Source organism: Protopterus annectens, chromosome 14.part0 (genome assembly GCF_019279795.1).
Source record: "Protopterus annectens isolate FY-2018-M chromosome 14.part0, PAN1.0, whole genome shotgun sequence".
NCBI lineage: Eukaryota > Metazoa > Chordata > Ceratodontiformes > Protopteridae > Protopterus > Protopterus annectens.
This window is the reverse complement of record NC_056748.1, coordinates 1033646908-1033671876: the sequence shown is the minus strand read 5'-3', so window position 1 is coordinate 1033671876 and position 24969 is coordinate 1033646908. Positions and strand designations below refer to the sequence as shown.

General features: G+C 39.7%; 1 protein-coding gene across 4 annotated transcripts in view; it reads right to left on the bottom strand.

Moving 5' to 3' along the window:
* LOC122789409 (ecto-NOX disulfide-thiol exchanger 2-like) overlaps positions 1 to 24969 on the bottom strand; it is a 3915450-nt gene that overhangs the window by 717876 nt on the left and 3172605 nt on the right. For all 4 annotated transcript variants that reach the window (XM_044056835.1, XM_044056836.1, XM_044056837.1 and 1 more), the window contains one exon: positions 21949 to 22182. In XM_044056835.1, coding sequence (XP_043912770.1) covers positions 21949 to 22182 — 234 coding nt within the window. The remainder of the gene's footprint in view (positions 1 to 21948; positions 22183 to 24969) is intronic.

Below are 24969 nucleotides of genomic sequence, written 5' to 3'. Positions count from 1 at the left end.
TCATGCAAATTAATAAATGCAGCAGCTTTGTTAACTAAAACAAAATGCAGACACCAAGAAAAGCAATCTCAAGCAAATTAATAAATGCATCAGTTTTAACTAAAACAAAATGCAGACACCAAGAAAAGCAATCTCAAGCAAATTAATAAATGCAGCAGCTTTGTTAACTAAAACAAAATGCAGACACCAAGAAAAGCAGTCTCAAGCAAATTAATAAATGCAGCACAGTTTTGTTGACTATCACTGATAACAGATTAAGTGCCAAAAATATACTTATAGGTTTCTGTATCCAGATGTCTATTGAATCAGTCACAGCTAGGCCACAAAGAGCATCTAAGATACTTAGCGATCCTGCAGGAAGGTTTGCCCCAAATAGATAACTGGTGACAAAATCACAAACTGAAACTAAATGCCAAAAATGTATTATATGCTTTGGGAAGTTAGCTACCCCAGGGAACTACACATTGACAATGTGTCACTCAGAGTTGACCCAGTTATTCGGGATTTGGGAACTTATGTGGATAGAGACATAACTTTCAACCAACATGTATCCATTGTCATAAGAAAGTCTTTCTGTACTGAACAACTTATAAACAAAGGGGTTGTCAGTCTAGAGATGTCACTGTCCTCCTTTAATCAGCCCTTACTAGGCCAATCATTGAGTATAATGCCACCTTTGGCATGTATCTGTTCAGACACATGCAACAACTAGGATGCCACAGAGATAACTTCAAGGCCTAAATAATATGTCCTCCATGGACTTACTCAAAGTCCTGCCACTATACTCTGTAGACAGACTGCTAAGAGATGACCTGTGTCTGGTCTACAAGGCATCCTCCAGCACAACACTGATGGATTTACTGCACAGCAACAAGTCAAATGGCATCAGAAATCCGTGGTCTAGGGATCTAAACTTCTTCCACAATGTTAACAGAATGGTTTGGATGGGGCAAGTGTATCCCGCTGCACTGGAACAGACTCCACATCCATGTAAAACAAAGATCATTCATGTCCATATTCAAGTGCAACTTGGATCAATGCATGAGAAACAGAAAATTTACCCCAGTACTGCCCTCTGTACTACTAATGGATAAAGACAGCTCCTAAATGCTTAATCCCATGCATGGGGTTCACTCAAATTATCTATGGTATGATCGTAGTTATTCTTATTAGGGGTAATATATAGTTATCGATCATAGGATGGTTAAGTCCAATCTATAACCAATTGGGATAAGTTAATTCAAGCAACAAAAGGGAAATTTACTATGTTTAAAATGGCCCACAAGGGCAGCTAGCTTAGTACTTACCTATGAAACTACAAGTTCTGTAGCCTGCTAACTGAAAATCAAATAGAAAACTCCTAGACTTAACAAAATGCAAGACAAGTTTGACATTTAGATCACGAGGATGTGAACAATCTTAGGAGGTCTTAACATATTCTTGCAAACACAGAGAAATCCTACTTATCCTACGGATTTCTTTCACGTAATGTGACACCTAAATTTCAAACTAAAACTGGACCTTCATTTTATGGGTAGGGATGTGGTGTCATTAGAAGGGTATTCAATAAACGCTGGCCTAACATAAGAAGTGCAGCAAACCTGACTGCACCACTCCAAGATGTGCAGGCAATAAACACAATTTTTTTTTATTCCCTACAGCATCTTTTAAACAGTAGCGAATTCCAAACAGAACATGACAAAAAAGTGAACATAAGGTCAGAAGTGAAAGAAGCCCAGCAAAATGCAAGAAGTAAGAAGTTTAAATAGCAAGGTGGATGCAAAATAATTAAATTTAAATTTGAGAGAAATTTTGTTGCAGAATAAAAAAAAAAAATTGATCCCACAAATCCAAAGGTTCACCTGTTTCATTTGTGCAGATCCAGTATAGAAAGCGGCACAATTTCAATATTTATCAGAGATTAATTCAGTGTTATACTTGGAATTCATGCATATAAATTTTAAAGTAAACAAACCTGAACATGACATCCTTGGGTGTTAAAGAACACTATCGATGTCAACAGAACACATCATCATCATCATCTCCTAATGTTTAACAGAGATAAATCTGAACATTTTGGGAAAGTTCAAGCGCTTATAAACTGATGAACAATTTCTACACAACAAGTAACCATCTCAATTATTTTTAGATTTCATAAAATAAAGTAATTTGGCACCAAAATTAAAGAATTCTAATGGGTAATTACATGTATGCACCATACTAATAAACAGTAGCAACTACTGCTCCACACCTCTGTTCTTCCTTTCAGTACTGGACACAGAGTACTATCTTCTTCTTCTTTCGGCTTTTCCCATTTAGGGGTCACCACAGTGGATCACCTGTCCGCTCATGATTGGCAGTGGAGTTTTACAGTGTCGAGTTTCCATCTCGGCACGCAACCTTCCACAGAAGGCACACACTCACGCCTAGGGCCACTTTCGAGTGTCCAATCCACCTACTGCATGTCTTTGGGATGTGGGAGGAAACCGGAGCACCTGGAGGAAACCCACGTGACCAGAGGGAGGACATGCAAACTCCGCACAGAAGGCACCCCAGCCGAGGATCGAACCGGAGAACCTCTTGCTATGAGGTGACAATGCTAACCACTGCACCAGAGTACTATGATGTTTAGAAATTTGAAACAAAACCACAGGTAAAATATCATCCTGTCTTAGAGCACCTAACAGGAAGTGTATTACATTTCTTCTAAACACAAAATAGAAATTGATTGTTACAGATCCAGATGATGCCCTCGCAATCGGATAGATTTGTAGCGCTTTTGCAAGGAAGGGTGGGCAAATATTGCCAAGTCAAGATGTGCTATGCTGATAGACTCCCACCCAAGAAGACTTAATGCTGTAATTAAATCAAAAGGTGCTTCAACAAAGTATTAGTTTAAGGGTGTGCACACTTATGCAGCCATCTTATTGTACGTTTTTTATTTTTTATGTTTTCCCCTAACAGATTTGTTTATTTTTCAATTGAATTGTACAGGTTATGGGTCACGTTAAAGGTGGGAAAAGTTTTGAAATTATTTGTTGTGGTCTCATTTTTTATATCACAAAACCTGGCATTTTAACAGGGGTGTGTATGATTTTTATATCCACTATATGTGTATCTTTTTTACTCCCCTCCACTACTGTCCATCATTTTACTGGCCCAGCACCCCAGTACCTGTCTACACTGAGTCTACTAGTTACTGCCCCCCCTCCCCTGGACTTAATTCAGTGTAATGCTGGGCCTAGTCACTGAACAAGGCATTTGGAGGCTCAGCACATCTGTGCATCTATCAGGGGGTGCTTTTTATGGCCTATCCATTTTAATCCCTCTCCCCATTGCAGATCCTTGGTTTAGCCTGGTAGGCTAGGCATGCAGTAGTGATGTAAGGCATTCTGCCCCACCTATGCAACAGCTCAGCCACATTTCCATCTTTAAAGCCCTGTTGTTGGCATGTCCATCTTGTGACATCCCCAGCCTCCACCAGGGATCATACTTCCCTGCCTATTCATCAGTTGCCCGAGCCAGTAATCAAATCTGGGTCAGCTGGGTTGTAGTCAGGGCTTTATTCCTCTACATCACAAGAGCAGCTTGAGTAGGAACCTGTTGTTACTTAACTTAAAGAAGCTTTATGGTTGCTGCCTGATTTTTTTTACCTTGACAGTAAATTATATGTTCATAGATTTGAAGACTTGGGCCAATTGAGTGGATGTAATATATGCCTAGCACTTGCCTCATCTTATGATAACAATGCAATCAATAAATTGTTTGTAAGCTGGGTACATAGGTTTCTCATTTGAAGGACGGCTGACTCCCTGTTGACAAGTTTGACTGTCCCTCTTCAGAGAGATTTATATTTCACTACTAATTTAATACATTATTAAGTGAAAAATAGTTTTAAAGAATATTTGCAGTCTTCATATTTTTAATCTGTAATTAAATGAAAAAGTAAGGAACATTTTCCTTCTTTACAGCTGGACTGATTTTTTTTTTATATAAAAGTACAACAAAAATGTTTTGTTTTGCATTTGTTCTCTGAATTACACCTGTGTAATGTTACAGTTGTCCAAATGATTTTAATGTTGATTGTCTGAACTAAGTTAGGGAGAGTTTTATATTTCAGCACCACTGCTTAAAGATGATGTTTGTGTACTTTTGATTTTATTAATGAGTTGTAAAATAATGCAGACCAGTATTATTAGGGTGCATCAGTAAAATTTATGATTCTTAAAACTTATTTATTTAAGGGTTGCTAAAATGTGAGTGCAAGTGCAACTTTAGCATTTAACAAGGCCTAGTTCCTCATAAAGTATTTAAAAGGAATAATAGAAAATACCAATCAAAGATAAAGGCAATCAAGCTTCTTAAAAGTCAGGTGGTCAGAAACTTGACACCTAAACCTATGAAATTATATATTCCAAAATTAATTCAGGCTAAAACATGCCACATTCTCACCTGTAAAACATATAGAAGAAAATCAGAAAGAACAGAAATAAACACAGCTTTATTTAAGACCTTTATATTACGATCATCACTTATCCGATTAACCTTTTGTTACATACTGCTGAAGACTTCACTTGTTCTTTACACCTGTTTCTGGACACTGGCAAGCTTAAATATAGTATCCTCTACCACTGCTCCTTAGCTAATATGCAACTACTTCATACACCTCAAATCCCATCAGTACACTCCAATTTCATCTGTCAGAAACTAACTACATGCCTAATGTTTTTACCTTACTTAAACATCTTAATACTGACCAAAAATTGCCCCACACTGCATTTATCAAAACAAATGAGCATGTAAAAGTTCTGTTGAGTACAGACAATTAAAAAAAAAAAAACACAACCTGAAATGCTCTCTAGAAACCCACCAAACAATGAATTAATGGAAATGAGACTGCATTTTGCTCACTCTATCCTCCCTGTGTGAAAATATTACTAATTTTTAACATATATGTTGCTGCAATGTGTGGTGCATTGGGATTACAAGAAACTCTTCAGTTGTTTTATCTTCTATAACCTCAGAAATGGTCATTCTGGGTGATGTGGACACGAACTGGAACAATGACTTAAACTGCTAGTCAATGCAAACTCAGACTTTATGGTTATACTCCGTCAAAGCTATTTCCCATAAAACAAAGTAATTAATACTTGAATAAATCCAGGTTTTCTTCAGTAAAATACACTCATTCAGGAATTTTGCTAGAGGTTATCAGTGGTAATGTCCCAGTACATGTCCTTAAGAAGAAGAAAACAAAAAGGAATTTTGCTAGAGGTTATCAGTGGTAATGTCCCAGTACATGTCCTTAAGAAGAAGAAGAAGAAAGAAAAAAAAAAGGAAAACATTTATTCACAATCTCCAAACACCACACACCAGGAACTTCAGGAAAATGAGTCATGAAAACAACTTTACCATGTTCTGTAATGTTGCCTCATTCCCAGAGTACAGCTACTGAATATTTCAGTACCAATAGCTCCTATTCAGGTCAAGCCCATTTCATTCCCATATGCCCATAGATAGCACCCAACATACAATGGTTCTTGCAGCAGAGAGATTTTCCGCAGAAAGCCCATCATAAATTCAAAGTCCCATACAATCTACAGCTACTTAGAGGGGCTAGAAATAAATCTACATGAAGCAAAAAAAAGACAAACAGCAACATATATAAATTATCTCGAACAACGGTCTTAAAATCTGGCAGGCTTAAAACTACAAACTAAATAATGCCTGACCATAAGTAACTGTAAAGAGGTAGACTCCAGTGAAAGGATGATTACAGTGCCACTTCATTAGGGACTTGTTAGGTCACGCAAAGCTATGGAGTAGTGTGAACTGGGAAAGAGAAATCAAACTGATTTACAGAGTACAAAAGAAAAAAAGGGTCATGAGGGAATAAATGTTATGACCACAAGTCTTGCTCTATTTTCACTTGAAATTAGGAAAGTCAGAGGAAGTTAAATGGGCTTATACGACAACAGAAAAATGTGATTTGATTACACTGTAAAGAAGGCATAGGGCAGGTACAAGACATCATGCCAATCAAATGAAAAGAACTGTATCTTAATTTGTCTGCACTTAAGGAAATATTTACGAACAGGTAAGAGGTAGGCTTAATCAATTTCTAGAATAAGTAAAAGCAGCAGTTGATTTTTTTTAATAGCTTGAGTGTCTTGCAGTAATGGAATGAAAAATGTGGAAGCAGATACCACAGCCTAACTACAGTCAGCACACACACTATATGTACTTAGTCTCCAGTTTTAGGTGTGTATAAATATTATCATCAGGTAACACAATGAATGTATTTTCCACTGACTGATACAATAAACAGATTTGATCTTGAATGTGTTCACTTGAGAGATCATGTCTTATTACTTTTCAGAACAAAAACATGTAATGACTGCCAGTCAGTCACAATTTTCTGCAATACCATTTTATCTACAGCAAATGTAATGTAGAGGTGAAGAAGGTGAGTTCCATTGGTTTATCAGCAAAACATGTTTAGCAGTCTGAAAGAGCTTAAACCATCAGTGCAGTATGAAGTTATTGAAATACAATGACCTGAGTGCACATCAGTGACCTCATGGATCCATCCAGAATCTCTAAACAGTATTAAATGTAATGAGCCAAACTCTAAATCTGGTTCAGAGTTTTAAGCATACCTTAGAAAAAGTAAATATACTGTCATTAAGTAAATTCTGGAGATGGTTATCTTCTTCTGAGTGTCTGCACAACACAAATAATGTTTTTGGTGGTTACGGATACTAATGACCTTTATATTCAAACACAGTAAAGGTTGTGATGCACATGAGAGAAGATACTGTGTATTAAACAGAAAATAATTTGGCTTCTTTTCAAGTTTTACAGGGAATAAATGTACTACATTTTGCATTATTTCAATACTATTAAAAGCAGGAGCCTACTTCACAAGAGATGCTACTTTAATGGATGTGTATTAGATTTCACAGTAGGATTGATTAAATTCTGTCTGACAGGCAATTTCAAAATATGCATAGCACTTGTCAGCACGTTATTTGAAAACTATATACTTGCCTAGCTCACATGGTTTGCAGCTTGACCATGCTTTAAACCGTGCTATGAGCTATGTTCAGTTTCAATTAAAGGCTCACCTGTGTCATATAAAACCACATGAGACACAGATGACATATAAAGCAGCTGAAAACCCAGATTAGTAACATAGCCGAAAGTGCATGTCTCTTCACACCATAAATCAGATAAGAGAGGTATATTTTTTAAAAAAAATTTCCCCAGCTGGAAACAGAACTTAACGTAAGCCTTCCAAAGTGTACTAATTAGCTTTGCATAATCCAAACAGGCAGTTTCTGTTCAGTGTGAGACCTAAACCATTGTGGATGACTGCTCTATATCTTACTAAGCAGGCTAATGGAATGTCTGCTGCTTTAATCTGAATACTGCAATTTGCAGTGTAAAGGGATAACCTGCCAATCTGCAGTTTGAACAGTGTATAGACAGTATTCAGTGTTCAACAAAATTCAGACCTTTGGAAGTCAGTACGAAAACCACTCTGGAAGCCTCTGCACAGACAAGTCAGGCTTTCTTAAAAATTACTGATCTGATAGAAAAATGCAAACTGCAAAATGTGATTTCTATTTCTAAATTTAAACAAGTGGTAAAGATTTTGCCTGATCGCCTTGCACTGCATGGATCTCACTGAGCCTCATCATTTCCCTATCCAGCTTAATAAAGCAGAACAGTGACTCCCAAGAGTTGCAGCAATCAGACATGTTGTTAGCTGAGACTAGCCTTATAAATGTCATTAAGTGATGAAAAAAGGTCACAGTCAGACTCTTAAGTGCTTAACTTTCTCTATGATTGCAGGTTAGCAGTTGGATTTTAATACAAATATATCACTTTCTTCTCTTCTCAATAAAATCGATCTGAGTTTCTGAGATCCTCCAGAGGTATTCACTAATCTACATAATTCTGGAGATTTCTCAGGTTATAAAATTAACATTCAGAAAACAGAAGCATTCAGAATGAATTTTCCACACTTGCAAAGGCTGAAAGGTTACTATCCTTTCTTAGCAGTAGATGCCCCTATGAAATACGTAGGAATCCTCTGCCTCCCCCCCCCCCCCCCCCCCAAGTCCTCCTCTATAGTTAACAATAAAGTTTTGGAAGGGTAAGTTGAGGGTTTATTCCAGCAAAGGAAAACCATCACCCATGATCTCCCCCAAAGGGTACAGGCAATTAACTGATTTATATTTCCATTAGTACTGTACCAGACATAAGCCCTTCCACTCTCATTACAAGAAGCTGCAATACAACACTTGAAAAAGTAGGAGTTAGATTTCATTTGGGACAGTAAAAAGCATAGATTAAGTGCAGAGATTTTGAGCCTACTCCTCTCTTCTGGGGAACTTGGCCAGCCAGATTTTGGAAGATATGTAGGGGCAGTAAATAATAAATATTGGTACTTACGTATTATCGCAACCAGATTTTCGCGGTTGCGAATTTAGAATACTTCTGTACAAATGAGGCCACAAACCACTGTAAGGTGGTATTTAGGGTCTGGTTTTTATTTCTTGTGGACTAGCTTTGCATTACAGGGTCTGTGAAGGGGAAGACAAACATTTGAGGAAACCCGCTTCCTGTTTTCAGAGTGCCTTACACACGCACGCTTGAATTGGAATGTCTGCTGTTGTTCTGACGAACGGATTCTTTTGACTGTGTGGAAGGAAGCCTTCAGAGAAGGCAAAGGCAGACCCTGTAATGATGGTTTTGGTCACTTTTTTTTGGGGGGGGTATTATTTGTAAAGACATCTTCAGGTCAAAATTAAAAAAAAAAAAAAACTGCTAACAGCCACAAAGTACAGGAAGAAGCGCATTGTCTGGCAATAAGATGTTTTGGGAACTGTTCTTACTACGTGTGTAATCATGAAAGAGATTTTGAGTTTATCTGTACTTGTAAAGTATGGCCATGGGGACACTTCATTAGCACCTTAACTGAAATTATTGACTGGAGTTTGTGTAACTCAGCACTTTACCTAACCTAAGAAAAGCAGCAATCCTTGCCCTTGACATATTTACAATCTCCTATTGTCGCAAGGTGTATTTGGTGACTCGCTTTTCCAGTAGCTCACATCGTCTTGACAAATGCAGGCACTGCAAAGCGGAGCACCACTGTGTAGTTTCAGGAGCAAAGAGGTACAAACTCACACCCTTTCTCCTCTTCGTGGCTCATCCCCACATTGATAGAGTAATGTTTTCTTCTTCACAGTCCCCTTTATAGGTTAAGCAACCTGTTTCCGCACACACATACCAAATTATGGCAGTGCAGAAATCTGGTTGCGATAATACGTAAGTACCTAAATATTTTCTGGCATTACTAACTCAAGATGTACAGGGCAGGATGGAAAGATATTGTGATTGCACCAGTGGGTGGTCTGAGTTGAGTTTATATGTAGCTGTCTAGGAGCAGGCTTGGTGAGGAAGAAACCTGGCCCAGACTTGATGCTGGGGATCTTTGCCTCCTATGAGCTCATATTGAAAGAAAAGACAGAAATGTGGCAAACTGATTTGTTACCTATTCCCTACTCCCCCCCCCCCCCCCCATCATGAAGAAGAGTTTCTACTAGGTTCTACTAAATTATACTCTATCTGAAGTGGATAAAGGGCTCTATCAAAGATCAGTGGAAATGTCTCCTAAACTTGCAGCCCTCCAATAGATTGCCCCCCTTTGTTCGAGTGGGTCATCATAAACAATGATCAAGGTTCACAAAAGGGGAAACAAATCAGCTCATCGTCTAAAATGTCAATTATTTGGGAATCAATGTTTTACTGAAAGATTTAGGGTTGAGAGAGAGATAAGCATTGCAGAAGATATGTGGTTGCAAGTATTAAAACTTACTTGATACACGACCAACTCTAGGAGATTCCAGTTTTTTGGATGGCAATGTGTAAACAAATATTTTTATACCTCACCTGCTCTAGCTCTGCTTTTTCCTAGAGTCTATCCTTACTGCTGGAAGTGTGGACACCAGATTGTAGCTAACTGGTTGCATGTTTTCTAGGGATGTACTAGTCTGATGCTTCTCAAGTGGGACTTGTATGCTAAGATGGGGGATTTAAGAGTGTACATGTCTATGTTAACTCCTGAGTTAGTATTGTTAGGGTTTCATGGCTTCAGTATAGTACATCAAACCAAATTTACAGCCTTAAACATAGTTATGTTGGCTGTTAAGAAGGGACTCACCAGGACGTGGAAATAATGAACAATTCTCACTTTACAGGATGCGGAAGGGGTCCTAACAGAAATAATGAGCCAAGAGACGATGCAGTGTAAGCAATGCCCATCCTCTCACATCAGTAGGAAATGGATGATAACTTTATGGGTAAAAGGGACAAGGGACTAGGGAGATGAAGACATTGTGGTAGTACAGAAAGCTTGATGTGATGTGATCTCAAAATAAACATTGTTAGACACATAAATTTAGCATTACACTGGGCAATGTTGACCTTCTATATCTGCATAGAACACAATTCAAATGTACCTATATATTTAAGTTAAGATGAAAGGGAGTTATTGTTTCATGAATGTATATGCTATATAATAAAAGCTGATTTGGAGAAAAAAATAGTTTCTGGGCACTGGATGATGGAAATCTGGTGCTACTACAGTACAGTCAAATGCATCTTCAGATGCATGAAGGGTTGTGGAATGGCTATCAGCTTAGTATCATCAAGCACTAGCAACAGGAGTCAGAAGTTTCTTTAGACCAGATCCGTTATATATGCATGAAGCTACAAAGTTTGAATCACAGTTACTCACTAAATATCCCTAAAAATGACAATTCATGAACATAATCACAAAAATATATGCACTTGAGTTAATACAGTTATAAAGAAATAGATTAAAACAGTTGATTAAAAAAAGCATTTTTGCAGGGGACACTCCATCATAGCAAAGCTCCTTTATTTTCACTTTGGAGTCACTGCACCCAGGAGAAAACAACTGTCTAGGAAGCTAAGAAGTCAATACAAGCATTATATCAGCACTCTTGTGCAAAGCAAGCAACAAAACACAAACAACTGCCACCTCAAGTAACTATGCAAGACCAACTGTGACAGTCACAGCAGTGTTTCAAACAGCTGGCTGTAAGCCCTCCCTTTTAAAAGGTTTCTTCTGAGTTAGAACCTTGCCAAAAGAGGTATTCTGTGGAAGTGAGCACAAAGAAAGCAACTCCTCTTTATCCATATAATTTCCTGGGGAGATTGCAACAGGTCCTGGCCGTCACCCTTCCCAATATCTGAATCAGAAAATAATTCTGGACAGGAAATTCTCTTCTTTTTTAATTTCACCAAATCCTTTGGGTTTCTAATACCATGAAGGGAATAGACCCCACTCCTACGTATGATTAAAGTTGATGAAATTTGTATTGTTTCACTTTTTGATGTTAGCCAGAAGTGCTCTTCGCAGCACCTGCAATGTGCCCAGTAATGACTCCTTCTGGAATTCGTAAGGAGTTACATGTATAGGTAACATATCTATATACGATTTATAGATTCTTTTTTTATAAGACCCGCTGCTCCTACTACTACTGGAACTGTCTGGGTTATCTTTCTTCCACATTGCTCTAGTTTCTGCCTGCAAATCCTGATATTTTATGACTTTGTGTCTCAAGACACTGTAGTCACTGGGTGCAGTAACTTCAATGATCAATGCTACTTTTGTCTTCTTTTCATGGACCACTCTATATCTGGTTTTCTCGCATCTATCTTTTGAACTGGTGATAATGGGTGATCCCATGTGATATACACCATCATTTTCTATGATGCTTTGTGGCTCATGTTTCTAGTGTTTTTCAGCCACTTCAGTTCCATAATGTTTGCACAATCCCCACTGCAACAGTCTTGCCATATTATTACGCCTTTCAGTATACAATCCTTCTGGCATTAGTATGTCACAACCAGCAACAAGGTGTGCGACTGTTTACAATTCTGTTTTACAAAACCTACATTTATCTGTTTCTCCCACATGTTCAATGGACTTTGTAAACCAACATGTACATAGCCCACTATCTTGGGCCATCAGTATTCCTTTAAGTCAGATATTACACTCCTAAAGATCATGCAGATGGGGGCAAGAGAACATTAGCCCTTAGTCGTACTGCAAAATTAATCTTCATTCTTTTGCAAAATGTCCATAATTGAACAAAGCTAGGACAGGCTGCTGGGAAAGGACATCTCTGAGGAGGACATCACTAAAAAAATTATATTCATACTGCAGCATGTTTCACAGATCAGGAAACAGTTTACTTTCCACATTTGTTAAGAGTCATTTGTGGTTAAACAAAATTAGTGCATGAAATGAGTTCATTTCACTTTGCTGCACTTACCCTATCTGAAATCATGTTTCAGTTACAATGGCATTAGATTGCCATCTCATGGAAACAGTGTCAGTCACATGTTAGAAAACAGGATACGAATTACACACATTAAGTGAGATAAAGAAGCAAATGAATTGGAAAGTAATCATAATAAAGCACATCATGAGATGAGGATAAGCATTTTGTGGCTATATTCACCTGAAATGAGAAGAGAAATGGAAAAAATGAAATGGGTGCACAAGGCTTGGAGGAGAAAGTGCAAATTAATACAAGTAACTAGGAATGGGGAAGGCTTAGAATCTACAAATCAAGAATACAAATTTTAGCCTGGACATGAACTGTTTTGGTGAGAGGGTGGTGAACAAGGGACTATAAATCCAAAATGGATATGATACAGGTACTCAGAGGCAAGGTATGCAGAATGTAGTGTGAGGAAGATGCTGCTGTAGGGTGCCAACTACTGTTACCAGAGAAACGCCTGACATGTCCGCTTCCTACCATCTCTTTGTTGTATGGATATAGGAGTACTTACCATATCCACAAGCCATCCAGGAGAGACTGCTCTATGTGCATGCAAGTGAAAAGTTCAATGTCCACAACTCTGGCCCATCCTAGCTTTCCCCATGTTTGTTATTATGCAGCATACTCACAGCCACTGAATCCAGTTTTCCACCAAATGAACCAGAACACTTTCTTGTAACTGAACTGTACATTTAATCCAAAGATACTCACTACAGTTCCTACTTGGAAATGAGGTAACACGGCTGAAAAGATCCACAACTGTAACAGAGATAAGGAAAAAAGAGATGTGCTTTAGAAGCTATTCTATAGCTGAGAGTTTCATTCCTTCAATTTCCACTGCAAAATGTGTTACTCTGAGAAAGTCTTTTAACTAAATAGGTATCCTGGTAATTGTGCCTAGCCTAGCAGACAAATGTGTAAGAAATCAATAAAGTTAAGCATAATAAACTAAAAATATACATACTAAATGACTTTGGACTACTAAAGACTACTGAGCCCTTTCTTATTTGCAATGGTGATGGACAGGTTGACAGATGAAATCAGACAGGAGTCCCTGTGGACTATAATGTTTGTAGATGACATTGTGATCTGTAATGAGAGTAGGGAATGGTGGAGGAGACCCTGGAGAGATGGAGATATGCCCTAGAGAGAAGAGGAATGAAGGTCATCAGGACTAAGAGAGAATATATGTGTGTGTGAATGAGAGGAAGGATAAAGGAATGGTGAGGATGCAAGGAGTAGAGGTGGCGAAGGTGGATGAGTTTAAATACTTGGGATCAATAGTTCAGAGTAAAGGTGAGTGTGGAAGAGAGGTGAAGAAGAGAGTACAGGCAGGATGGAGTGGGTAGAGAAGAGTGTCAGGAGTGATTTGTGACAGACGAGTACCAGTAAGAGTGAAAGGGAAGGTCTACAAGATGGTAGTGAGACCAGCTATGCTATATGGGTTGGAGACAGTGGCATTGACAAAAAGGCAGGAGTTAGAGCTGGATGTGGCAGAGTTAAAGATGTTAAGATTTGCACTGGGTGTGATGAGGGTGGACAGGATCAGGAATAAGTATATTAGAGGGTCAGCCCAGGTTGGAAGGTTTGGAGACAAAGCCAGAGAGGCAAGATTATGTTGGTTTGGACATGTGCTGAGAAGGGATGCTGAGTATATTGGGAAAAAGATGCTAAGGATGAAGCTACCAGGTAACAGGAAAAGAGGAAGGCCTAAGATAAGGTTAATGGATGTGGTGAGAGAGGACATGCAGGTGGTTGGTGTGACAGACAGAAAATGACAGAAAGAAATGGAAACAGATGATCCGCTGTGGCGACCCCTAACGGGAAAAGCCAAAAGAAGATGATGATGATGATGATGATGATGATTGTTCTTAATGCAAGGGCACATAGTAAATGCATGTTAAAGTAAATTCAGCTGTATATTATGGTTGCTCTTGGACAATGCAAGAACTAACTCAAAGTCAGTGGAAATCTCTTACAGTGGATCTGTGTGTACCAGATATGCATCCCCCTCTGGAAGGATGTTACACAAAGCATAAAAGACCTTTTTTATGAACAGTATCAGTGCACCTAGTTGATGGGGTTGCCACCTGACTCTCTTTCTGCAGTTCTGGCCTGTGTGTGTGTGTGTGTGTGTGTGTGGGGGGGGGGGGTTGTAAATGGTAAATGCATTTATACTTTACAAGAAAAATATTTACTGACTTTTCTCTAAATGTCACAGAGATCTTTGGTACTACTCAAGTTATCTTAACACAAACTATTATAAATAACATTTAAAGCTTACAATTTCAATACTGTGTCAGAAGAGTCGACAATTGCCTTTAAACCCCTGACTGATTTAATTGCTTTATTTTGCTATGAAAGGGAAGTGTTAAGTTCTCCAACCCTCTGCAATAAAAACAGTGGAAACAATTCCACAGCTTTCTGTCTTTTTTATATCCGCTGCTGTGTTCCTGACATTAGCAAGATTAATTACCCATCTAAGATTGACAGCAGTACCTGGCAGGGTAAACTAGCAACTGTGGTGGTGGTGCTGCGGTAGCGCTGTCGCCTCACAGTTAGACGTTGCCCGTTCGATTCTCAGAGTGTCTACTGTGTGACGCCATGCATGAATGGGTGTTTCTTCGTTGAAGGTTGTGCGTTAGGGCCCGGCAAGCCAGCACGTAAAACTCTACTGCCAATCATTAGCGGACCGGAGTTCCGCTGTGGCGACCCCTAACCAGGAAAAGCCGAAAGACACACGCACACACACACACACACACACACACACACACACACACACACACACACACACACACACACACACACACACACCTGGCAGGGTAAACTACAGATTTAACTGTGTCTATGATACATCATGCAGGCGGAGACAAATTTCTCTGCAAAGTATGTGAGAAGTTGAGTTTTAAAAAAAAGTGGGTGGGCTTTCCCTTCCTTTGACTCCAATGCAAGGAAATAAGTTTTAAAAACTACAAGCACATACACAATGCTGGAACCATATTGTAGGGAGAAATGAAACCTAATGATTGAGTTAAACTGTATGCGAGGGTGGAGTTTACCTTTTACTTTCTTGCAAGCATTTGCTGTAGTGTTACCTGCTGACTGCATAGAGGGAGTTCTAAGTCAGTCCTGCACACACACACACACACACACACACACACACACACACACACACACACACTTTTTTTCCCCACTGGAATAGAAGCAATTTCTGCCTGCTCCTGGGCAAGTCTGTCAAGCCATGTCTTCTCCTGTTGAAATTTATTACTGAAACACTGTTCCATGTTTTAAAAATAAGTCCTGTAAAGATTCAAAACTCCTCTTCTTGGCAGAGTGCAATTTAATAGCTCATCCTCATTACCCAGGGAAACAGACTGCATTTACTGTGCCTGCAAGGGGACTCAAGTCTCATTAGCTTGTTTAATCTGAAGTTCACCTTGCACATTTGTTTCTGATCTCGAAAGTGTACAGCCATAGCTTTAGCAATTAGGACTGCTTAGCTTTGTTTAGCTTTTCTCTCCCCCTCCTCCTCCCCCTTTTATGTATTTATTTGTGCTTGGGCTATGTAGCCTCTGTCTCCTGTATTCACCTTGCACACCTTCATTGATTAATTCCAGCTGGGAGGAGGTGTGTCCTACTTCAGTCCCCTCCCACCCCAATTCCCCTGCCAGCCCCAGGCTCTTCCAATTTATATATCACTGTCTCCACTCATTAAAGGGGCGCACAACTTCACTACACCTACATCCTACTTCGTCAGCCACCTAATTGTGATATTTTCCCACCCTAAACTTCCATACAGTTTCATCATCATCCACACTTCAATAAATCCAGCAAGAAACAGTCATTCTCAACCCCTTCACCTTCCCATATACACTTGCCACCTCTTACTTTCACAACACATTTTCCACCCCACGCTCCAAAATGTTTCTCTACTTCACCATGTTACTCCTCCTTCTGTTAAAACACTATACTACACCATTAATCTCATCTCTTCTCCCACCTCACAATCAACTTTATCCTAGAATACCACAAAGTTCCACAATCACTCACTTGAACTCAAGACCTATCCCACCCATTTATACCCTCCATTTACCATCTATCACTCTCACAACACCAACTTCACACTCCCTTTACCTCATCTCGTCCAAACCAATAAAATCCCAGCAGCCCCATCTCAAACTTCCTAAACACCTCTATAAATTCACCCCATTCCTGCTCATACTCCTCCTCAGATCCAACAATGAATCCAATCCAGGTCCCTCCCACCACATAACACCAATAATTTTTCCCCGACACCCTCTACTATGCATTAATGCCCAAAGCATCTCTAAAAAACTGATCAAATAAACACCTTCCCTACAACCCACTCACCCAACATCAGAACTGTCACTAAAACTTGGCTGAATCAAAACAATCCTAATTTTCAGCATCTACTTCCCTCCTACAAATACCTCCAAGACAGCAGATCTCACAGTAGACAAGGTGGAGGCAACGTCATGCTTTATAAAAATAGCCTTAAACCAATTATCATCGCACAAGCAAATGCCTCCTCAAATCCTGAACCCAACTTCTAAAACTTCCTTCATGGAAGATCAGACACCTTCCAATAGCAGTCGCCTACTTTCCTCCTCCAGCCTCTCTTAAATTTAAATCCCGTAATTCTACCTATTACCTCAGCTTCCCAAAACTATAAAAACACTGTTATTCTAGGTGATTTTAACCTAAACTACCTAGGCCCCCTGAGCAATGACATTGCTGAATTCTTAGCCAATATCAACTTTATACAGTTAGTCAATGATGCTACTCATCCAGATCTCAAACCAACAACCACACCCTTCTGGATATGTTAATCACCAACAACCCTATCATCATCTGCAATATGTATTTTCTTCCATCCTCATTCAATGATCACTGCTAAGTAACCTCCCAAATTATCCATCAGTCATCAAAACTACCCCCTCCAAACTAGTTACCTACAGACATAGATCCATCATCAATACAGACACCCTCAAAAAACATTTAGCAACTTTCAGCTGGTCTCCCATTACCAACTTACAGTACCCCAACTTGGCTGCAACAGCTCTGACACGTATCCTCCTTCAACTTCAAGACAAATTCTTCCCCCTCACACATCCTTTGAAATACAACAAAACCCCTAGCTAACCACTGAATTGAAAGCTTGCTCAAACTTAAGGACAATGCATAGTTTTCATGGAAACAAAACCCCTCACCAAAAAATCATACTGCCTTTACCTCTCTGAGTAACCTAGCTAAGCAAGCCATATGCAAGCACAAAACCAACTACTTCAAATTCAAGCAACTTATTTTAGGCAAACCCAAACATTTTTATCAGGAAGTAAATCTTCTCACAGGCGGTAAATCCACTGATTCACTCCCCTCCTCTCCTATTACCTCTCACGGCCAACTTTCAGCCTTGGACTTTCTCAATGAATTCAGCCACCTCCCAAGTACCACAACATCTACTTCTCCTCCCCAACTCACATAGCCCCCTCCTTTTATCCTTCTCTTCTATTTTAGGAACATCATACACAAAAAACTTGTTCCTCTTCTAGAAAACATACCTCTGGATACACCCCCTGGTGCATACAACCTACTCCCTTGGTTTATATTACTCTGCAAAGACTTTCTTGCCATACCTCCTCCTACTCAGCCACAAGAAAATAGGTTTAAGGCTTTTTCCCTCAAAAAGTTGCCAAAATCAAAAGCAATCTTTCACTGTAAAATCGACAAACAATACTGTCATTGAAATTGAAACTAACAGTAAACTTCTAGGCATTATAACAGATAATCTCAAATATGACCAGCATATCGTGCACACCATTGAATCTACACACCAGAAATTAGGCTCCCTTTACAGGATCAATGGTTTCTTTACAGATACTGCAAGAAAAACTCAAGCCACCACCTTCTTACTGCCAACTCTCTTATACATTGCTCCTAGCAAACAAACAATATTCAAAGAAAGAAATTAATCTCCTGTTGCAATGAAATAGCTAAATTTGCCACCAGTTTCCCCTCATAGGACCCACCACTGTCATAGCTTAAAGCAATTAAACTAGCTTGAACAGCACAACTACCTAACGTATTCACAATTAACTAAAACACACAAACTCATTCATCATCCAGAAAAATGCACTGCACTAAAAAACCTATTACTGCCCTACTGTGCAGCAAGAGACCTCTGTTCAGTAACAAATTCTTACTACTCACAAATAAGTCAAATAATGTTGCAGGAGACTCGCTCTTCAACCAATACATTGCTAAACTTTGGAATAATATCCCCACACAAATAAACTCTGACAAGGAATAGTTTTAAACCAATGCTTAACTCAGGCCCTCCAGTACAGCTCTTTTGAGTGTATATATTAACCTCCAGTGGGTGTGACTTGAGCCTTTAAAAAAATGAAGTTATCACCTTACAGTTCTAACAAATACTCATTGACAGAGGTCAAATATCAATACAGTTGTGTTTACCATCATGTATGCTTCAAGATAAAATATTCTGATATCTTGTATGTAACATGGTTTTGGAATTACTACACAAATATGTACAAGCAATATTTGATGCCTAGAGGCATGGTAGGAGGTAATTGCAGAAACACCTGGAGGTGCACTCAGCTGTAATGAGTTGTTAAACAACATCTTAAACAGTCCTGGCACTGCACATGTTCACCAACAGGTTAAAACTTTGTGTTCACCATACAGTACTCTCCAAATACTCTTCGTAAATTGAACACTCTCAACCTCTCACTGAAATTTCAAAACAAGTTTTATACATAACTGCTGCTTGTAAAATCCACTAAGATGCATGTGGGCTTTCTCTTTGGTAACTTCTAACACTGTAAAATCTTACAAAATGTAACTAATGTATTTGTACAAATGCATATAGAAATGTAACTACTCATGTTTAAGCAGAGCTAAGTATAATGCAATATAAACAAATGGAGCTTTTCTTCCCAGGCCTCCGCTGAAAATGGGTATTACCCAGTCGAACATTCCTGGCAAACGAAGACAAATAACTGGCCACTTCCTGCTCCTTCACTCCATCCAAGAAATTGGGGTTAGCCCCAATACTGTTACCAGGTTCCAACATTTCTTAACAAATAGGTATTTCAGAGTCAAATCAGGCCCACCCCTATCACTGCCAGCACTCCTTACCAGAGGAGCGTACCAGGGATCCATACTCACACCCCTCTTTTGTTGTCAATCTTTATTAACCTTCCTATTGCTCTTCATGCAGATGACATGTTTATTCTTTGATCCAGTCCCTCACATTCAACTATTCAAACCAAGCTTCATTCTGACCTTCACTCCTTTAATTCATGGCTAAACAACCATAAGCTACTCCTAAATCCCTCTAAAACAAAAAGTATGATATCTGAAACCTCATAAAAGCTGAAAAAGGCTCCAAACATTCCCAACATTGAAGGTCTCAATGGCTGCCCAGGAGAAACAACCACATCCTTTAAATACTTAGGTTTATGGCTAGACCAGTCACTTAACTTCCAAAGGCACATTGAAAGCACAACGGAAAAGCTCATTTCTCTTTTATTCTGGTTGTGGAGAATCTCACCCTGTCTCTTAAGACAAAAAAAAACTCACCCACTCTACAGTCCATTGAAAACAAAATCTGCAAATTCATTTCAAATTCTTCCCTGCAGGAACACCACTGCATCAACCCCTCCAAGGCCATATGGCTACCAGTCTCCTGTAGAGTTGAGACTTGTAGCCTACTCCTAGGGTCTCTTGTTTTCAAACTACTTCAACCAGGTGCCTTTCCACCTCTTGCAGCCAATCTCCATAATACAACCACCCTCTGCAACCTCTCCCAACTCACTCCCTCACTCCAGACACCCCAAAGAAAACTGCACTGTACTGACTATTTTTTCTCCATTCTTGCACCCAGACTCTGGGCTAGTGTTTGACCTAGGTGATTTAGTGTTTGGTCGAAAGTGCTCAATGGTTTGTTTTTTTGTAATAAAATTATTTATTCACGTGAGCCTCTCCTAGCATTTGCGTTGGTTGTTTTTGTTGGATTTTTTAGTTACAACCTTATAGCCTCCTCCTGTGGATTTTTTATTTGGTATTTTCAAAAGAATACCAGTTTTCCTAAAGGGGAAATATTGCTTAAAGCCCCAAATTAAAACATACAATATATATTTTAAAGAGTAATACATCTGTGTGGAAGGGATTTCCCACAGGGGACTTATCTGCCAGAAATGAAACTAAGTTGGCTGCTGTTCCTGTGATGCTTTTGAGATGCTTATTCATGAAGTGGTAAAAATTACTGAAGAAAGCTAAACTCTGCTGAAATCTCCCCATAGGTCAAATCAGTCAGCAGTCATTTTTGGGCCCAACCTGTGTTGCAAAGATACAAAATGTAAGGCACAACGCAATCTATAAACTCTATCAGTTATGAATTTTTGAGTTCAACTTAGTAACAGAAAAAAAAGATCATTACAAAGATATATTAGGACAATGATTATAGTCATGAATGCTATGTATATATACACAGGTTTTTGCCAGCAGTGCATAGAGAGATGCAAATCAAGCATAGCTAAACACTGTGCTTTAGTAAGGCACACACACAAACACTGTGTTAAGTTGTGATACACCAAACAGGTACTTTTGCTAGTGATTAAACAAGTGCATGTCTGTGTATGTAGGGAGTAAACAATAGTTTGTCTGAGGGATCTAGTTTGGGCCAGTTAAGTGATGCTACACAATGCAGCTTCACTATCTATGGAAAATGTGACCAAGTGTCATGGACAGCATTCTTCTAATGGCAAGTGAACAGATGTCATCTAAATGGCCCTATTATTGTAGGTAATGTGAAGGTCTGCCTTCTGAACAACCAAGAAATGAATTGTGGACCACTAATTACTAAAACTCCTTTAGCTATGACACTAATTTAAGTAATATGAAGAATGATCACAAGATGCCTAGAAAATCACATGGTTAGACAGTACTAAGCAAATTATTTAAGTGGACTCATCCTACAGTTCACAATTTATGGCACCTACATGATCATCACATATTTTGCGCTAACAGATATTTTATTGCTATACTTGAAGGGCAGCTTGTTAACACAAACACAAAACAAGCACTAACAGGCTATGCTCATGAGCAATCATGCATTTTTCAAGCGACTGCACCTAAATAGGACAAGCATTCTTTACTTAAGCAGAAACTAATCCATGATACTTTCACTTCATCACAGCAGTACACGCCATGTATGGATAGCTAACCCACATCAGCCACCACCATGACATGGAGAACAGAAATAAACTGAAGTCTGTGCCTTCAAGGCCAGGATGTGTCTCAAATGCAAGAAACAATGCCAGAGGAGTGCTTATTTCACTTCTGCCTTTAGAATAGTGATCCCCTCCCGTCTGCCTGTTTATTAATTTCATTGTTTTAGCATGTTCCTTCTTAGTTTCTCAGCCAGTTAGCCTCCTTAAAACACCTGAAAATAAACAGGGTCTATCTGTGCGTTCTCATACTGTTTTTTAAATAGAAATATATTATATGACCTTACCTTTCAGTTTTTCTGCCACAATACTGCATTCAAGGTCTGAATAGTGAACTACGGGTGGGGGAGATAAAGGCCGATGCATCTCTTCTTCCATGCGCCGTCGATGTCTCTCTTCTCGTGCCAGCATTCGCTGTTTACATTCCCACTCATAGAGGTCATCACGAGCCTGTGCAAAGTCCACATGCAGACGGCCAGTGTCTTTTTTATCCGTACTGGATCCCAGTCGCATACGATAACCTGGTTATATGGAGACAGTAATTTGAGGTTAAGACACAGGAAAAATCTGACAAACAAATACTAAAGACATTTCCATTTCAGACTTGAAGTACAAATACAGAAACAAAATATACATTAAGCAATAGACCAAGTGACTCAGTACACAACCAGAAACTCCAGTGCTATAAACTATGACACTGGGAATTAGAGTCCTAGAATACAGAGATATAGGATGACAAAGTATAAGATACAGTTGTATTTATTTTATTTTATTTATTTTTATTTTACATTTGTTGACCGGGAAAGTCCGACTGGACACATGTCCATTTTCAGCGGAGGCCCGGGGAGAAAAGCTCCAATAGTACATAGTAGGTTACAAAAAGTTCCAATAGTACATAGTAGGTTACAACAATGTTTGACAGCTAACATACGATTGTAGTTATGCACTAAATTGTATTTTGTACAATCCCATAATGGCAGATCTTCAAGAAAGAGATACTACTCCAGCACTATGACAACTGGACTGCTGCTCATTTGTGTCATTTCTCATCCAGCATGAATTTTCCAGTAATAGGATGCCCAACCCCAAGGTGCTAGGTGAGTTTGTCTCATGGTGGTATACACAAATATATGAAGCTGACACTGCTTCACACCATCCTTGTCTTTTCATAGGTTCATAGGTTCAAAGGTTTATACTAGGCTATCTGCCCTAAGGCATTTATAAGCCTAGCCCAAATTTTTGTGGCTTACGCCACCCCTTATATGAAAAAATACTGTGCCCATTAGTTTGTTGTGCCTCTGTCCAGCAGTGACACAGAGATGATTCCCGGGGTAAACCTATGATCTCCCATCCACAGGTCTAGATTTCTCTTGAACAGAGTCAGCGAGGTGCTCTGCCTCACATGGACTGGGATTTTATTCCACAGCATAGGGAGTCTCTGAGTGATAAATCTATCCCTCCAGCACGTCCTATTTATATCCGTGCTAAGGTTTAAGTCACTTGCTCTAGTGGTTTTGGTGAATTTGGATTTTTTGAGGTGGAGCATGTCCATTAATTCTGGGTTGGACATGGCCTTGTATGTCAGGCACATGTCACCTCTGAGCAGACGGTATGCGACTGAATAGAGCTGGAGTTTCTTCAATCTGGCAGCATATCACATATTTTGGAGTCCCTTTATCCTTTTGGTGAGGAACTTTTGGGGTCTCTCCAATTGCTGCAGATGTCGGGTGAGATACATCCCGAATGGGGCATTGTACTCGATCATTGGTCTGATAAGTGAAGAGTACAGGGGAACAATGACCTCACTAGATCTGGATGTGAATCCCTTCATGATCAGGTGGGCAATGTAGAAGGTCTTTCTAACCACTTTAGCAACGTGAGTGTCAAAAGAAAGGCCACTGTCAACCTGGGTCCCCAGGTCCCTGATAACCTCTTCTGTGCTTAGTGGATTGCCACCTATATGGTAGCTTGGGGTTACCTTGTTTTTCCCGAAGGGTATGACTATACATTTTTGGCGTTTAACTTCAGGCCATGGCTCTGGCACCAGCTATCTGTTTCCGTGAGTCCCTTCTGAAGGATATCCGTGTCCGATGCACTTTCCACTATGGCGCCCAGTTTGCAGTCGTCTGCAAACTTTGTCAGCCAAAGTCCTCCCATGTTGGCCTGTACTTCTGAGAAGTAGATGCCAAACAATAGGGGCCAAGGACCGAGCCCTGTGGGACACCACTTGTGACCGGCTTGAAGTCTGACACAGCGCCAGCAACTCTAACCCTGTGGGTTCTGTCCTTAAGCCAGTTTGCAACCCATCTTGTGACATATGGGTTTACATTTAAGCTGGTAAGTTTTTCTACAATACCCGAGTGGGGTATTGTGTCGAAAGCCTTTGCAAGGTCAAGGTAGGCTGTATGGACTGCCTTTCCTCATCAATGGCCTTGGTGACTGTTTCAAGAAGTCGACCAAGTTCAAAAGGCATGTTCTTCCCTTGACAAAGCCAAACTGGGTCGGGTCCAATGTCTGCAAGTCCCTATATCTTTGTTTATGAGCTCCATTATGATCCTCTCCATAGCTCTGCAGACTAGACTTGTTAAGCTTATGGGCGGTAATTACCAGGGTCCGTGAGGCCGCCTTTGTGGAGTGGGACCACAGTTGCCGTGACGCCACTCCTTGGGCACGTATCCTGTGGTAAGGCTGAGATTAAACAGCTGCCTTATGTGCAGGTTTAATTCCTCATTTAGCTCGTGTAGCACACAGCCGGGGACACCATCCGGTCCCATTGATGCTGTGTTTTTAGCTTTAGAGAGAGCAGCTTTCACCTGCGCATTTGAGATGTCCGGGAGGCTACACTCGGCTGGGATAGTTATCTCCCTTTTAGGGGAGAGGGGGTGAAGTTTGCACTGAACCTGTCTGCCAGTATGTTGGCAATGTCTGTGGGTTCAGTGATTTTGTATCATTTTGGACTAATTCTGAGCATATCTGGGAGTTTCCACCCAGGTTCCTAACATAGCTGAAAAAGGCCTTATGATTGTCCTTTGAATCCATGGCAATTTTTCTCTCAAAATTGGCCTTAGTTGATTTTATGAGTGCTCGTATTTGTTTACTAATAATGATCAGGGGTGACTTCCCTTTTATGGATTTTGTTCTATCATGTAATAGCTTTCTCCTCTTATTGTAAAGTTTATTAATGGCTGGGGTCCACCAGACTGGACGTTTGCCCTTTGTGGAAAGAGTCTTGGTTTTATTTGGGATTGCCTGATCCATGCCGTCCTGGACGTGTTCATAGAAGGCATTTGTAAGGGCTTCCGCAGCTT